Source organism: Anomaloglossus baeobatrachus, chromosome 6 (assembly GCF_048569485.1).
Source record: "Anomaloglossus baeobatrachus isolate aAnoBae1 chromosome 6, aAnoBae1.hap1, whole genome shotgun sequence".
In the NCBI taxonomy this organism is placed as follows: domain Eukaryota; kingdom Metazoa; phylum Chordata; class Amphibia; order Anura; family Aromobatidae; genus Anomaloglossus; species Anomaloglossus baeobatrachus.
Window position 1 is genome coordinate 450744684 of NC_134358.1, and position 17792 is coordinate 450762475.

At 46.6% G+C, this 17792-nt stretch overlaps 1 protein-coding gene across 3 annotated transcripts in view; it reads left to right on the top strand.

The window, feature by feature from the left end:
• NEK10 (NIMA related kinase 10) overlaps positions 1-17792 on the top strand; it is a 368787-nt gene that overhangs the window by 163003 nt on the left and 187992 nt on the right. For all 3 annotated transcript variants that reach the window (XM_075316653.1, XM_075316655.1, XM_075316654.1), the window contains one exon: positions 2307-2428. In XM_075316653.1, the coding sequence (XP_075172768.1) occupies positions 2307-2428 (122 nt within the window). The remainder of the gene's footprint in view (positions 1-2306; positions 2429-17792) is intronic.

A 17792-nucleotide genomic window follows, 5' to 3' on the forward strand; every position in this document is an offset into this window, starting at 1 on the left:
GATTCTTTGCTGGTTTGTCCTGAAGAAGGGAGCTGTGTCTCCTGAAACGCGTTGACTCGACCTGTGCATGAAATAAAGAAGCATTAATCTTAAGCTAATCTGATCCAGTGGTCTTTGGCGCGGCTGTGAAACCCATCTCTACTACTCTCTGTTATCTACCTTATGGGGTCCGCTGCCGGGACTTGGTGTTACATGCTGTTATAGGTGTTGTGACTTTCACAACCCTGTTTGGTGAGTAGTATTACTCTTTGCCTCACCCTGTATATATTGGGGTAAGACCCTATTGCGCTTTCTTTTTCCACAGTTTTTCCTCATACTCCTGTGTGTTATATCACAGCTCCCCCTCCCAATCTGGGTGTTTCCAAAAGGATAAGAGAGAATTAAGTTTAGGATCACAGTGCGGAGCCATTTTGATGCTGACCACAAAGTGATCCTAATATGTCTAAAGTTTCACTAAGCACAACTGCATAGTGCTCCACTGTATCCCATGCAGCACTGTATCCCAATGCACCACTGACTGTATCCTAATGCCCCACTGACTGTATCCCGATGCCCCACTGACTGTATCCCAATGCCCCACTGAGTGTATCCCAATGCCCCACTGAGTGTATCCCAATGCCCCACTGACTGTATCCCAATGCCCCACTGACTGTATCCCAATGCCCCACTGACTGTATCCCAATGCCCCACGGACTGTATCCCAATGCCCCACTGACTGTTTCCCAATGCCCCACTGACTGTATCCCAATGCCCCACTGACTGTTTCCCAATGCCTCACTGTATCCCGCGCCACTATATACTGTGCTGACGGCCGGGATCGGAGATCCGAGGTGACATGTGGCGAGGAGGGGTTATCTGTAGTGCATTGCCGCTCAGGCTGCAGAACACCGTTCCCAGCCGTATGCACTCACCTCAGACATGCGCCCCCGGCAGCCTGTCCTGTCTGTAATCACAGTACATAGCAGGTAAGAGCGGAGGCCTGAAGTGAGCACACGTGGGGGGGTGAATGACAGAGTGGGAAGGAGGTGAGCAGCAGAGTGGGAGGGGGGATGAGCAGCAGAGTGGGAGGGGGGGTGAGCGGCAGAGGCTGGGGGGGTGAGCAGAGGGGAAGGGGGGGTGAGGGCAAAGTGGGAGGGGGGCTGGGCGGCAGAGTGGAGAGCAGAGCGCCAGGATCAGTTACGGTGCAATCACCGCTGTTGGCATCGGTACTCACCCCATCCATCCCAGCGGGTGACAGGGGCTAAGTGGAGCACACAGCATACGCTGTGTTCTCCACAAAGATGGCGCTGATCCCCTCCCTCTGCTGTGATCTGGACAACCCAGGGGGCTTGTCCAGATGACAGCAGACACTGTTTCTGTGTTACGTATAGGAGTCGGAGCCCGACAACGGTCTTCTATGCACAGGGGGCTGCCATAATGGAGGTAAGTAACTGTCGTTACAGCAAATCCAAGATGGCAGCCCCCAGTGCTTCAGTAAAACTAGAATTAAATAAAAACTAAATAAACAGTGAATTTAATTTTGTATTAAAAATTCTTGATTTCAAATCATTATTATTAATACAAAAATAAAAAACGCGACACCTTACCTTTAATATGATTGCTAAGTAGCCTGAGTTGAAATAAAGCTGATATTTTCCCTTTTTATGTCATAATATACAAAACTAAAATGTGAATGAGAAAATATTGCATTTCAAATACAATGTTTATGGAAATCTATCACCAAGTTTTTGCTTTATAATTGGACAGCAACATGATTGAGGGACAGAGATGCTGATTCCAGCCATATGTCACTTCCAATTGCTTATTGTAGTTTTGATAAAAAACAGTTTTTTCTGCCGCAGATCTAGCAGTTCTTTGAATGTTGAGCTCTGTATAACCGCCGTCCCCACCACTGATTGGCAGCTCTCTGTTTACACTGTAAATTAGATGAAAGCTGCTAACCAGTGGTGACAGTAAGGTTTATCAAAACAGGAGGACTACATGCCACTAGACACCCAGATCTCTAGTGATAATATCTTGCTGATAAAACACTGATTTTATTGAAACTATTCAAAAAAACAGACCAGTAAGTAACACATCACTGGAAATAAATTATCTGTATCTACTTTGTGCTTCTCCCATATTATAGCAAAAACCTACTGACAGATTCATTTTAAGTGGGTTAACATATGGTTACAGGAATTTGGTTGTTGATAGCTTATGTAAGTAATGAAACCAAATCTTAAAAAGGCTGATCTACGATTACCAGCGCTTAAATTTAATGTTGTAATAAGAATAGTTAATGGCATCCCACCTCTGTCTTTCAGATGACAAACTTTACATTGTTATGGAGCTTATAGAAGGGGCACCACTGGGCGAACATTTAAAGTCTCTTAAGGAGAAAAAGCAACAATTTACAGAAGAACGCCTCTGGCACATTTTTGTACAGGTAAATATAAATATTTTTGGGTGCAGTAATATACACTGTGTGCAGAATTATTAGGCAAATGTGTATTTTGATCACATGATTCTTTTTATAATTCATAAAGACAAAGAATCTGAGTTTTTAAAGTGCAAACAAACATCATTTATTGTAGAATAAGGGACAAATTTCAGTAAAAAACTTTTTATGTTTAATATATCTTTTTTTTATTATTATTATTATTATATATTTGTATCAAAACAAGGGTACAAGAAGTATAATTTTCAATTAACAGTTACAATTCTTTTAGTGTAAGTAAAAAACTTTTTAAAAACATGGAACGCCATGACTAATCCGGATGATGTTAAAAATGATAGTATAAGAGTAGAAAAAATTCTCCATCAGTAACATGCAAGGCATATTGGATGTACAATAATGCATGACCACAAGACTCAGTAACAAATCACCAATAATGTACAGCTAAACATATATGTAAAGCAAATCATACATAAGCTCCAGTTGTTAGGATGCAATGCAGCAATTGTGTACCAGAGTGAAGGACGTGGGGTTCATTATGTTTACCAATCAGTATTATTAGGTCCCAATAGTTCTAGGTACAAGGTTCCCTGGAGTGGTCACTGTCAGCACACCCACTCTACATTGATTGAGGTGTCACTGATTATGTGAAGTCAGCTTTAGCCGCGCTGAGCAAAATGTCATATTAGGCCTCTTTCACACGTCCGTGAAAATGACGCACGTTTTTCACGGACGTGTCAAAGGTGCATATTGCCCTCGGTGTGCCGTATATGGCACACGTGTGTTCTCCGTGTGTTATCCATGATAACACACGGAGAACGGGAACTTTCTACAAACCTGTCCCTGGCATAGCGGTCCGTGGTGCTGATCTTCGGTCTCCAGCCCTGCAGACTCCCCGCTGCTGCTGCTTCCGGCCGCAGTGAAGTGAATATTCAATTAGCATAATGAGCGGCGGTCGGCAGCAAGTGACAGCAGCGGCAGAGACAGGAGGGCAGGAGAAGGTGAGTAAAGGTTTGTTTTTTTTTCTCACAGACACATGTCTTCTCTCCGGTGCGTGTCACATGGAACACATCCCTGTGGTCTGTTTGCATTACGTGTGACACGTTTGCGTTCCGTGTGACACCCGTGATGCCGGAGAGAAAACGGACATGTTGCCGTGAGAAACACACGGACACACGTAAATATGGAACTGACACACGTTCCATGCGCAAATACTTACGTGTGTCCAAAACCTTAGGAATACCTAGGTCTACGTGTGTACGTGTCAACGGTACGTGAGAAAACTGCCAAACACGTACCGGAGGCACGTACGTGTGAAAGAGGCCTAAGACAGACTGGACATTTGGTAGTTTTATAAGTTCACATTCTTAAAACCTCCCTCTAGTGAACAGATAGGAAGTCCACATATTGTAAACACATAGATATCATTGTAGGAAAATGAGACAAATAATTAATGCAAATATCTAGTCTAAAGGTCCAGTCACACTAAGCAACTTACCAGCGATCCCAACAACGATAGGGATCGCTGGTAAGTTGCTAGGAGGTTGCTGGTGAGATGTCACACTGCAACGCTCCAGCGATCCCACCAGCAACCTGACCTGGCAGGGATCGTTGGAGCGTGGCTACACAAGTTGCTGGTGAGCTCACCAGCAACCAGTGACAAGCCCCCAGCGCCACGTGGAAGCTGCTGCGCTTGGTAATTAAGGTAAATATCGGGTAACCAACCCGATATTTACCTTGGTTACCACCGCACGGAGCTACACGTGCAGAGAGCAGGGAGCAGCGCGCACTGAGCGCTGGCTCCTTGCTCTCCTAGTTACAGCACACATCGGGTTAATTACACGATGTGTGCTGCAGCTAAATGTGCACAGAGCAGGGAGCAGCGCACACTGCTTAGCGCTGGCTCCTTGCTCTCCTAGTTACAGCACACATGGGGTTAATTTCCCGATGTGTGCTGTAGCTACATGTGCAGAGAGCAGGGAGCAGCGCACACTGAGCGCTGGCTCCCTGCTCTCCTAGTTACAGCACACATGGGGTTAATTTCCCGATGTGTGCTGCAGCTAAATGTGCACAGAGCAGGGAGCAGCGCACAATGCTTAGCGCTGGCTCCTTGCTCTCCTAGTTACAGCACACATCGGGTTAATTAACCCCATGTGTCCTGCAGCTACATGTGCACACAGCAGGAGCCGGCAGCACAGGCAGTGAGAGCGGCGGAGGCTGGTATCAAAGGTAAATATCGGGTAACCAAGGACAGGGCTTCTTGGTTACCCGATGTTTACATTGGTTACCAGCCTCCACAGAAGCCGGCTCCTGCTGCCTGCACATTTAGTTGTTGCTGTCTCGCTGTCACACACAGCGATCTGTGCTTCACAGCGGGACAGCAACAACTAAAAAATGGCCCAGGACATTCAGCAACAACCAACGACCTCACAGCAGGGGCCAGGTTGTTGCTGGATGTCACACACAGCAACATCGCTAGCAACGTCACAAAAGTTGTTCGTTAGCAGCGATGTTGCTAGCGATGTTGCTTAGTGTGACGGGGCCTTACGTTTTAACCCTTCCTGCAAATTGAAATAAATGTTACTTGTGCAGGAGAGGTCAAAACAAAACCAATTGAATGAATAGGTCCATAGTATCACAAGCCATGCATATGAACGGTCACCAAAAAAGACCACAAAAACAGCAAAAAGACCTTCATATTAAATAGTCATTGCACCTCTATCTATTAAATACTCAAAACCATGTTTCATTTTATAATGAGGTGCAAATTTATTCATAAATTATGAATTCATTATGAATAAATTTGCACCTCATTATAAAATGAAACATGGTTTTGAGTATTTAATAGATAGAGGTACAATGACTATTTAATATGAAGGTCTATTTGCTGTTTTTGTGCAGGAGAGGTGTATGAGCTGGGTTCAGGAACTAAACCCACTCGTACATAGCATGTGCTATATGTATTGCAGTGCATCATGAGTAGAGATGAGCGAACCGGTCCCGGTTCGGCTCGAGGCCGGTTCGCCGAACGGAGGTCCCGTTCGAGTTCGGCTCGTCGAACGTTCGACGAACCGAACTCGAACTGCATAGGAAACAATGGCAGGCAATCACAAACACAGAAAAACACCTAGAAAACACCCTCAAAGGTGTCCAAAAGGTGACAAACAACTCACAACACATGGGAAAGTGACAAGGACATATACTCATGTGAAAACAAAAGAGCTGGACAAGGAAAAAGAGGAGGACACACAGATATATGAGTATATGCAAGGAAACATCGATTCCATTATTGTGCAACTTGAGCCCTGCTCATTTTAGGCTTCCAATCTTGATAAATTGCCTGAGCTCGCCACGTACGCCTTGGGGATCTTGTCGTGTCCTGCAGCCAGCGTTCTCTCGGAACCTGTCTTCAGTGCTGCTGGGGGTCTGCTGGCAGATAAGCACACATGTCTGTCCACTGACAATGTGGACATGGCTCTCAGAGGACTTTTCTTCCCCTGGGTCAGCCAGGGGACGGGAAAGGCACGCGTATTTTTGAGAGTGCTTCATGCAAAGCATCTTTTTCTTTTTCAAAAGGGGGGTCAACCGATGCCAGTCAAGTGGGGTGTGTGTGGCCCAGTTAGTGGCAACGAAGGAGACTGTGGTTGGAGTCCCCTCGCTGTGTTTCTAAAAGAACCAAGATGAACAAGTCATGGCTCTCAGAGGACTTTTCTTCCCCTGGGTCAGCCAGGGGACGGGAAAGGCACGCGTATTTTTGAGAGTGCTTCATGCAAAGCATATTTTTCATCTTGAAAATTGGGTCAACTGATGCCAGTCAAGTGGGGTGTGTGTGGCACAGTTAGTGTAAACGAGGGAGACTGTGGTTGGAGTCCCCTCGCTGTGTCTCTAAAAGAACCAAGATGAACAGGTCATGGCTCTCAGCGGACTTTTCTTCCCCTGGGTCAGCCAGGGGACGGGAAAGGCAAGCGTATTTTTGAGAGTGCTTCATGCAAAGCATCTTTTTCTTTTTCAAAAGGGGGCTCAACCGATGCCAGTCAAGTGGGGTGTGTGTGGCCCAGTTAGTGGCAACGAAGGAGACTGTGGTTGGAGTCCCCTCGCTGTGTTTCTAAAAGAACCAAGATGAACAAGTCATGGCTCTCAGAGGACTTTTCTTCCCCTGGGTCAGCCAGGGGACGGGAAAGGCACGCGTATTTTTGAGAGTGCTTCATGCAAAGCATCTTTTTCTTTTTCAAAAGGGGGCTCAACCGATGCCAGTCAAGTGGGGTGTGTGTGGCCCAGTTAGTGGAAACGAGGGAGACTGTGGTTGGAGTCCCCTCGCTGTGTCTCTAAAAGAACCAAGATGAACAAGTCATGGCTCTCAGAGGACTTTTCTTCCCCTGGGTCAGCCAGGGGACGGGAAAGGCACGCGTATTTTTGAGAGTGCTTCATGCAAAGCATCTTTTTCTTTTTCAAAAGGGGGCTCAACCGATGCCAGTCAAGTGGGGTGTGTGTGGCCCAGTTAGTGGAAACGAGGGAGACTGTGGTTGGAGTCCCCTCGCTGTGTCTCTAAAAGAACCAAGATGAACAAGTCATGGCTCTCAGAGGACTTTTCTTCCCCTGGGTCAGCCAGGGGACGGGAAAGGCACGCGTATTTTTGAGAGTGCTTCATGCAAAGCATCTTTTTCTTTTTCAAAAGGGGGCTCAACCGATGCCAGTCAAGTGGGGTGTGTGTGGCCCAGTTAGTGGAAACGAGGGAGACTGTGGTTGGAGTCCCCTCGCTGTGTTTTACATGCTTCTAGAAGGGCATGACATGGCTTGGAGGTTGACTTTCATCATCTGCAAACTGTTGGCTACCAAAATGCTGCCTTTCCAACAACTGTGGTTATAGACAATGAGGAACATACTGATGAAGATGAGACGCAGATACCCGATTGGGATGACAACTGAAATATTCGGTCAGGGCAAGAAGAGGCTCGGTCTGAGGGGGAGGGGAGTGCAAACACAACAATTGATGATGAAGTTCTAGATCCCACCTACTGTCAACCCACAGTCAGACACTCGAGGAGGTCAACAGAGGCGGTGGAGGAGGATGCAACCGACGACGAAGTTACCTTGCGCCTTCCTGGACACAGTCGGAGCACTGGTAGCACGTCTACAACTGCATCCTCAGCCACCACTCTGCCTCTGAGCATTATTCGGGGTGGATCAACAGGTCGCATGGCCTCTAAGCCTTGCCTAGCCTGGTCCTTTTTTGACATAAAAAAAGATCGCCCAAATTATGTGATCTGTAACATTTGGCATGGTTATCTTAGTAGAGGTCAAAACCTCAGCAGTTTGACAACTTCTTCCATGAATCGTCACATGAATAAATATCATATGGCCTGGTGGGAAGCTCACCGTGCTGCAATGCGGCCTAGCGGAGCCAACCATCCACCGCCTGCCCCTTCCAGTGCATCCGCGCGCTCGTCATCTTCTAGGACTGTGGGGACAGCTGTCACACCTGTTTTTCCACCCACAACTTCCACCACTGTAACCGCAACAGGCAGTTTGCTTGGTAGCTCGTCAGTTGGTTTGGAAGGGGAAACAAGTGATTGTGTACAGCTCTCTCAAACATCGATAGCACCAACGTTGGATGAAGGCAACATCATGTCTCCGCCTGCACTTTCCTCACAAACCTGCATTATTCCAGGGACACCCTACTCAACACCGTCTACACACAGCAGCCAGATCTCTGTCCCTCAGATGTGGTCAAATAAAAGGCCACTTCCTGCGACCCATGACAAAGCTAAGAGGTTGACTCTATCCCTCTGTAAGCTGTTGGCTACCGAAATGCTGCCTTTCCGCCTAGTGGACACACAGGATTTTAGAGACCTTATGTCTGTCGCTGTGCCCCAGTACCAGATGCCTAGTCGCCACTACTTCTCTAAGAAAGGTGTGCCCGCGCTACACCAACATGTTGCACACAACATCACCGCTTCCTTGAGAAACTCTGTGTGTGAACGGGTGCATTTCACCACCGATACTTGGACCAGTAAGCATGGACAGGGACGTTACATGTCGCTGACTGGCCACTGGGTAACTATGGTGATAGATGGTGAAGGGTCTGCTGCACAAGGCTTGCCGTCCCCACGACTTGTGTGTCAATCCTCTGTCTGTCCAAGTTCCGCCACTGCTTCTGCATCCTCCACCTCATCTGGGTCCTCCACCTCCACCCCAAGCCTGCCTGGTCAGGCCACCAGCGTTCTCACTGCGCAGAAGGAATCACGCAACCCTCATTACTATGCTGGCAGCAGAGCGCAACGGCATCAGGCGGTCTTTAGCTTGACATGTCTTGGGAATAAGAGTCACAGAGCTGAGGAGTTGTGGTCAGCTCTGCGGTCCGAGTTAAATAAATGGTTGTCTCCACTCAACCTGCAGCCTGGTAAGGCCGTGTGCGACAATGCTGCAAACCTGGGTGCGGCCCTTCGCCTGGGCAAGCTGGCACATGTGCCTTGTATGGCTCACGTGTTTAACCTTGTTGTCCAGCAATTTTAACCCACTATCACGGCCTAGATGGGCTTCTGCACAGGGCATGGTCACTCTCTGCTCACTTCTGCCGTTTAAACGCCGCAGCTGACTTGACTTGCATTGCTCCAGAAGTCTTTCAGCCTGCCGGTTCATCACCTGAAATGCGATGTATCGACACGCTGGAATTCGACTCTCCACATGATACAGAGACAGCACCACCGAGCCCTGGTGCATTACGTCATGACGTATAGCCTAGGCCAATGAGATGCAGAGGTGGGGCAGATTACACTGCTAGAGTGGTCTCAGATCAAGGACCTATGCACCCTTCTGCACAGTTTCGACATGGCGACGAATATGTTTAGCGCTGACAATGCCATTATCAGCATGACGATTCCAGTCATTTACATGCTGGAGCACACGCTAAACACTATTCGGAGTCATGGGGTGGGACAACAGGAAGGGGATGAACTACAGGAGGATTCATATGCGCAAGACACAACAACATCACCAAGGTCCAGACGTTCATCATCACCAAGGCGACAGGCATGGGACCATGGGGGACAGGGATCAACAAGGGCGCATGGTAGCAGGCGAGATGTTGAGGAAGGTGCAGGAGGACATGAAGATATGGAGGACGAACTGTCCATGGACATGGAAGACTCAGCAGATGAGGGGGACCTTGCTCCAATTTCAGTTGAAAGAGGTTGGGGGGAGATGTCAGAGGAAGAAAGAACGGTTAGCACCTCTATGCCACAAACACAGCGTGGACTTGGTCCGCATGGCTGCGCAAGACACATCAGTGCCTTCTTGTTGCACTACCTCCAACATGACCCTCGTATTGTCAAAATTAGAAGTGATGATGACTACTGGCTTGCCACACTATTAGATCCCCGGTACAAGTCCAAATTTTGTGACATAATTCCAGCCATAGAAAGGGACGCACTTATGCAGGAGTATCAGCAGAAGCTGTTACTCGATCTTAGATCCGCTTTTCCACCAAACAACCGTGCAGGTGCAGGGAGTGAATCTCCCAGTTTTAACTTGACAAACATGGGACGGTCTCGTCATCTTCAACAGTCTACACGTACCAGTAGGACCGTATCTGGTGCTGGTAACAGCAATTTAATGGAATCTTTTCATAATTTTTTTAGACCCTCCTTTGCAAGGCCACCAGAGACAACAAGTCTGACACATAGTCAATGGCTGGAGAGGATGATACAGGAGTATCAACAAATGAACATCGATGCCATGACTTTGCAAATAGAGCCTTGCTCATTTTGGGCTTCAAATCTAGAAAAATGGCCAGAGCTATCCAGTTACGCCTTGGAGATTTTGTCGTGTCCAGCTGCCAGCGTTGTCTCTGAACGTGTCTTCAGTGCTGCTGGGTGTGTGCTGACAGATAAGCGCACGCGTCTGTCCAGTGACAATGTGGACAGACTGACGTTCATCAAAATTAACAAGTCATGGATCCAGAAGGAATTTACAACCCCTGTGTCATCCTGGGGAGAGTAAATGCTTGTGGATTTGGAATGTGCTTGATGCAAATCTAGCTGTGAAGTGTACAACTATGGCACAACTGCTGCCACTGAATGGGTGGGTGTGTGTGGGGCACAATTTTTGGAAAAAAGGGAGGCTCCGCTTGGAGTAACCCTTGCTTACATTGTTTTTAAAAGGAGCCAAGATGACCAAGTCATGGTTCAGCAAAGACTTTATCTACCTACCCCGGTGTCATGCTGGGGACGGTTAATTATGGCGTATTTTTGAATGTGCTTGATGCAAATCAAAACATCCTGTTTGCAACTAGGGCACAAGTGCTGCCACTGATGGGGTGTCTGTGTGCCCAATTTTTGGAAAAAAAGGGAGACTCCGCTTGGAGTAACCCTTGCTTGCTGTGTTTTTTAAAAATGATACAAGATGAACAGATCTGAAGGCAAGATGAAGGCAACATCATGTCTCCGCCTGCACTTTCCTCACAAACCTGCATTTTTCCAGGGACACCCTACTCAACACCGTCTACAGACAGCAGCCAGATCTCTGTCCCTCAGATGTGGTCAAATAAAAGGCCACTTCCTGCGACCCATGACAAAGCTAAGTGGTTGACTCTATCCCTCTGTAAGCTGTTGGCTACCGAAATCTTGCCTTTCCGCCTAGTGGACACACAGGATTTTAGAGACCTTATGTCTGTCGCTGTGCCCCAGTACCAGATGCCCAATCACCACTGCTTCTCCAAGAAAAGCATGCCCGTGCTACACCAGCATGTCGCACACAACATCACCACTTCCTTGAGAAAATCTGTGTGCGACAGGGTGCATTTCAACACAGATACTTGGACCAGTAAGCATAGACAGGGTCATTACATGTCACTGACTGGGCACTGGCAAACTATGGTGAGAGATGGAGAAGGGTCTGCTGTACAAGTCTTGCCGTCCCCACGAGTTGTTTCAATCCTTCTTCTGTATGTAGAAGTTAATACACTGCTTCTGCCTCTTCAACCTCGTGTGGGTCCTCCACCTTGGCGCAAACCCTGTGTGGTCAGGCCACCCTTCCTTGCAACTGCGCACAAGGACTACCACACACCTCCTTACTATGCTGGCAGCAGAGCTCAATGCCATCAGGCGGTCAAAGTTTTACTTTGAAATGTATGGGAAATGTGAGTCACACCGCTATTCCAGAGAATAGTAGTCAGGCAGGGTCAAAACATTAATTGAGGAACAGGAACAGAATGGGACGGCCAGGACTTAATCAGTAAACAAGCAGAGGTGAAATGCGGATCGGCCAACAAGGTACATAAACAGCAAGCAGGAAAAGTAGTCAGGTAACAAGCACACAAAATCATAAAACTGAACTGGGGGTAAAATTAACCAGAGGTTCATAGCTATGTCTGGCAGTGGTCTGCAGACAGGATGGGCATAAAAAAGGGTGTGGTGTCTTCCCATTGGTTGTAGCTGAATGATGGTATTTCATCTGTGAGATACCCACCAGCTACATTCAGCCAGAGATTCTGCATCTGTCAAGGTAATGCAGCCCAGTGGGTGAGCATAACCTGCGTCCACCTGCGCCGCTGGCATCGACTCCTCTCCCATCATCAGCACTATTCATGAAAGGAACACGTTGTCACCTGGCGACCGGAGTACAAATTGACGGAGCGGACTCCGTTGGTGACTTAACAGCCGTGTGCGGCAATGATGCAAACCTGGCTGCGGGCCATCCTCAGGGCAATGTGACACACGTGCCTTGTATGGCTCACGTGTTGAACCGAATTCTCCAGCAATTTTTAAAACACCATCACGGCCTACATGGACTTGTGCAGCGGGCACGCTCGCTATGTGCTCACTTCCATCGTGCGCACACAGCAGCTCAACAACTTTCATCACTCCGGAAGTCTTAGGGTCTGGCAGTTAAACGCCGGAAATGCGATGTTCCGACACGCAGGAATTGGAATCTGCACATGTTGCAGCGTGTGTGGCAGCACCGCAGAGCCCTGCTGAAATACGGTATGACATATAGCCTGGGATAACTTGATCAAGAGGTGGTGCAGATCACGCTGCTGGAGTGGTGTCAGATCAAGGACCTATGCACCCTGCTACACAGTTCACAAATGTCGACGAAGATGTTTAGCACTGGCAATGTCATTCTCAGCGTGACAATTCTGGTCATCTACATGATGGAGCACACTGTAATTATTATTCGGAGTCAGGTGTTGGGACAAGAGGAAGGGGAGGAAGTACAGGAGGAGTCATATGCGGAAGGGATAACAAGATCTACGAGGTCCAGATGGTCAGCGGCACCTATGCGGCATTCATGTTGAGGGAGAGGGATTAACAAGGGCGCATAGTATCAGCAAAAAGTGTTGATGAAAGTGCAGGAGCCCATGAAGAAATGGAGGACGAACTGGCGATGGGCATGGAAGACTCAGCAGATGAGTGAGAGCTTGCTCACATTTCGGTTGTGCGAGGTTGTGGGGAGAGGGCAGAGGAAGGATGCACGATTCTCACCTCTCTGCCACCAACACACCAAGGACTTGGTCCTCCTAGATGCACAAGACACATGAGCGCCTTCTTGCTGCACTACCTACATGACCCTCGGATTGTATGAATTTGAACTAATCCTGAATACTGGGTTGCCACACTGTTAGATCCCCGGTACAAGACAAAATTTGGCGAACTAATTCCTGCCATAGAAATGGACGCACGTATACAGGAGTATCTGCAGAATGGGGTACGCAATCTTAGATCTACTTTTCCACTAAACACCAGTGCTGCACAGAGTGAATCTCAACGCTTTGTCATGGATAGGAGGAAATGGTCTTTTCCTTGTCCACATCGGAGGGACCGAGGGATGGCTGCTGTGCTGAGATGGCGTTGAGTACGGTGTCCCTGCACAGTTGCACTTTTGGTCATATCCAAAAATGAGTTGAAAAAGGACAGATGCTGTTGGAAAGGGGAACAGGTGTGTTGGAAAGGGGAAAAAAGTTTTGGTCCGTGGATTTGGTGGTTAAGCAACTGTAACATTTGCTGAAGAAACACCATCTGTTACAGTGGGACTGGCAGATTTGGATAAAGTGGTATATAATCTGTGACCGCTATATAACGAAAATTAATAAGAAAAGAAAGAGAAAGGTATATATCCCCATCAGCAGTCAGTGTCCACCGTGCTCCCAGTTGGAAAAGGAGAGGTTGGCAACTGGAAGGTTTGGTGGAGGATACAGAGCTGTGTGGCTATGAAACTAATAGTAGCCTGAACCGAGTTAGACGCCATTCGGATCTGGAGACTGTGAGCCCTGTTAGCGTCACAGGGTCCACATGCCCGCCCAGCCCAGGAACTCCCTGTTAACAACACAGGGGCCATTGAGTACGCTGACCGTGTGCGTAGGGGCACACCTGTGGACAGCAGGCGCATCAGCAGCAGCAGGCCTGTTAATGCCACTGGGCTGCACAAGCAGGACTGGTAGGACAGGAGCTGGTCTTAACCGTTCTGCGTTACCAACTGTGGTGGTGGCCTGCATCGACACCCTATCCCTGCCTACCTCTGGCCTAAAGCCGCAATGGGTTCAACACATGGAGGTGTGCTCTTTCGGAGCATAATAGAAGACTGCGCACCTCCTTGTTGGCTCCAGCCCCTTTTATAACCTGGGTCCGCCCCAAACCAGGGTGAACCACAATGCACCTCCTGGAGACAAAAGTAGAGTGACACGTCATGAGTGGCATAACTAGCGTCCTATTTGGAACCGCAACTTCAATGATGACCTCATGGCTGCCATGACCCAAACACCTCACCAGTCATCGTCTGACCATCAATAATGCGGTGACAAGTCATAGGTGTGGGCCTCTGCAAGCCATTTGGGAGGACACCTGATGCCCTGTGGTCCATATGGGACCCCCACATCAGGGCCAGGGCCAAAGAGTTCATTACCGGACCTAGTCTCTGATGCAGGAAGTGCCTGAGCATGCTCAGTAGCATGAAATACAGTCTCTGAAAAAAGACTATCAGCTTTAGCATGGTGTCTAGGCACAAAACAGGACTTAGACCCGGCACGGAATGCAAGCACCTGTGCAAAGAGGCTTTTCACACTTAGTGTGGGAGCATGCGCTGTATCCCGAAAAGAAGACTTAGCGTCAGGAATAACACATTCAGGCTGAGCATACTCACTAGGCGAAACACTGTAATTATGCTGCAGCTGGGGTACATCGGCACACGCATGCGCACTAGCTGCCTCTCCACACTTAGACGTGGAGGGGAAATTGCTCTTGGAGATGCTGTCTATGAACAGAAGGAAAAGCTAAAGGAAGCCTGACTTTCTATCCCTCCGAATTATGAAATGCAGCAATGAATTCCATGAGTTTGCTATAACATTAGCGTAGCAAAATGTGCATGAGGGTGTCATGTAGAGGTGCTAGAAATAGCTTGTCACCAGTGGGGCACTAATGGAATACAACAGCCAGTTCTATGATGCCACTAAATGGCAGTATTTTTTGCTATCATTATAGCTTATTAAAAACAGAGCAGGAGGGTGTCATGCAGAGGTGCTGCACATAGATTTGCAGTAGTGTGAATAGACAAAAGTACAATAGCCACGTTTAGGATGCCACTAGGTACACTGACTGTTTGCTAGTATAATGGCTTAGTTTAAAAAAGTTTGAGTGTGCAATGCAGGCAGACGTGCTGCAAATATGTTTACAATAGTGTGAATAGACAAAAGTACAATAGCCACGTTTAGGATGCCACTAGGTACACTGAGTGTTTGCTAGTATAATGGCTTAGTTTGAAAAAGTTTGAGTGTGCAATGCAGGCAGACGTGCTGCAAATATGTTTACAATAGTGTGAATAGACAAAAGTACAATAGCCACGTTTAGGATGCCACTAGGTACACTGAGTGTTTGCTAGTATAATGGCTTAGTTTAAAAAAGTTTGAGTGTGCAATGCAGGCAGACGTGCTGCAAATATGTTTACAATAGTGTGAATAGACAAAAGTACAATAGCCACATTTAGGATGCCACTAGGTACACTGAGTGTTTGCTAGTATAATGGCTTAGTTTAAAAAAGTTTGAGTGTGCAATGCAGGCAGACGTGCTGCAAATATGTTTACAATAGTGTGAATAGACAAAAGTACAATAGCCACGTTTAGGATGCCACTAGGTACACTGAGTGTTTGCTAGTATAATGGCTTAGTTTAAAAAAGTTTGAGTGTGCAATGCAGGCAGACGTGCTGCAAATATGTTTACAATAGTGTGAATAGACAAAAGTACAATAGCCACGTTTAGGATGCCACTAGGTACACTGAGTGTTTGCTAGTATAATGGCTTAGTTTAAAAAAGTTTGAGTGTGCAATGCAGGCAGACGTGCTGCAAATATGTTTACAATAGTGTGAATAGACAAAAGTACAATAGCCACGTTTAGGATGCCACTAGGTACACTGAGTGTTTGCTAGTATAATGGCTGAGTTAAAAAAAGTTTGAGTGTGCAATGCAGGCAGACGTGCTGCAAATATGTTTACAATAGTGTGAATAGACAAAAGTACAATAGCCACGTTTAGGATGCCACTAGGTACACTGAGTGTTTGCTAGTATAATGGCTTAGTTTGAAAAAGTTTGAGTGTGCAATGCAGGCAGACGTGCTGCAAATATGTTTACAATAGTGTGAATAGACAAAAGTACAATAGCCACGTTTAGGATGCCACTAGGTACACTGAGTGTTTGCTAGTATAATGGCTTAGTTTGAAAAAGTTTGAGTGTGCAATGCAGGCAGACGTGCTGCAAATATGTTTACAATAGTGTGAATAGACAAAAGTACAATAGCCACGTTTAGGATGCCACTAGGTACACTGACTGTTTGCTAGTATAATGGCTTAGTTAAAAAAAGTTTGAGTGTGCAATGCAGGCAGACGTGCTGCAAATATGTTTACAATAGTGTGAATAGACAAAAGTCCAATAGCCACGTTTAGGATGCCACTAGGTACACTGACTGTTTGCTAGTATAATGGCTTAGTTTAAAAAAGTTGGAGTGTGCAATGCAGGCAGACGTGCTCTGCAAATGTCTTTGCACTAGTGGGACTATAGCAAAGTCCAATAGCCACGTTTAGGATGCCACTAGGTACACTGAGTGTTTGCTAGTATAATGGCTGAGTTAAAAAAAGGTGGAGTGTGCAATGCAGGCAGACGTGCTGCAAATATCTTTACAATAGTGTGAATAGACAAAAGTCCAATAGCCACGTTTAGGATGCCACTAGGTACACTGACTGTTTGCTAGTATAATGGCTTAGTTATAATGAGTTGGAGTGTGCAATGCAGGCAGACGTGCTGCAAATATGTTTACAATAGTGTGAATAGACAAAAGTACAATAGCCACGTTTAGGATGCCACTAGGTACACTGACTGTTTGCTAGTATAATGGCTTAGTTTAAAAAAGTTGGAGTGTGCAATGCAGGCAGACGTGCTCTGCAAATGTCTTTGCACTAGTGGGACTATAGCAAAGTCCAATAGCCACGTTTAGGATGCCACTAGGTACACTGAGTGTTTGCTAGTATAATGGCTGAGTTAAAAAAAGGTGGAGTGTGCAATGCAGGCAGACGTGCTGCAAATATCTTTACAATAGTGTGAATAGACAAAAGTCCAATAGCCACGTTTAGGATGCCACTAGGTACACTGACTGTTTGCTAGTATAATGGCTTAGTTATAATGAGTTGGAGTGTGCAATGCAGGCAGACGTGCTGCAAATATGTTTACAATAGTGTGAATAGACAAAAGTACAATAGCCACGTTTAGGATGCCACTAGGTACACTGAGTGTTTGCTAGTATAATGGCTTAGTTTAAAAAAGTTTGAGTGTGCAATGCAGGCAGACGTGCTGCAAATATGTTTACAATAGTGTGAATAGACAAAAGTACAATAGCCACGTTTAGGATGCCACTAGGTACACTGAGTGTTTGCTAGTATAATGGCTGAGTTAAAAAAAGTTTGAGTGTGCAATGCAGGCAGACGTGCTGCAAATATGTTTACAATAGTGTGAATAGACAAAAGTACAATAGCCACGTTTAGGATGCTACTAGGTACACTGAGTGTTTGCTAGTATAATGGCTTAGTTTGAAAAAGTTTGAGTGTGCAATGCAGGCAGACGTGCTGCAAATATGTTTACAATAGTGTGAATAGACAAAAGTACAATAGCCACGTTTAGGATGCCACTAGGTACACTGAGTGTTTGCTAGTATAATGGCTTAGTTTGAAAAAGTTTGAGTGTGCAATGCAGGCAGACGTGCTGCAAATATGTTTACAATAGTGTGAATAGACAAAAGTACAATAGCCACGTTTAGGATGCCACTAGGTACACTGACTGTTTGCTAGTATAATGGCTTAGTTTAAAAAAGTTTGAGTGTG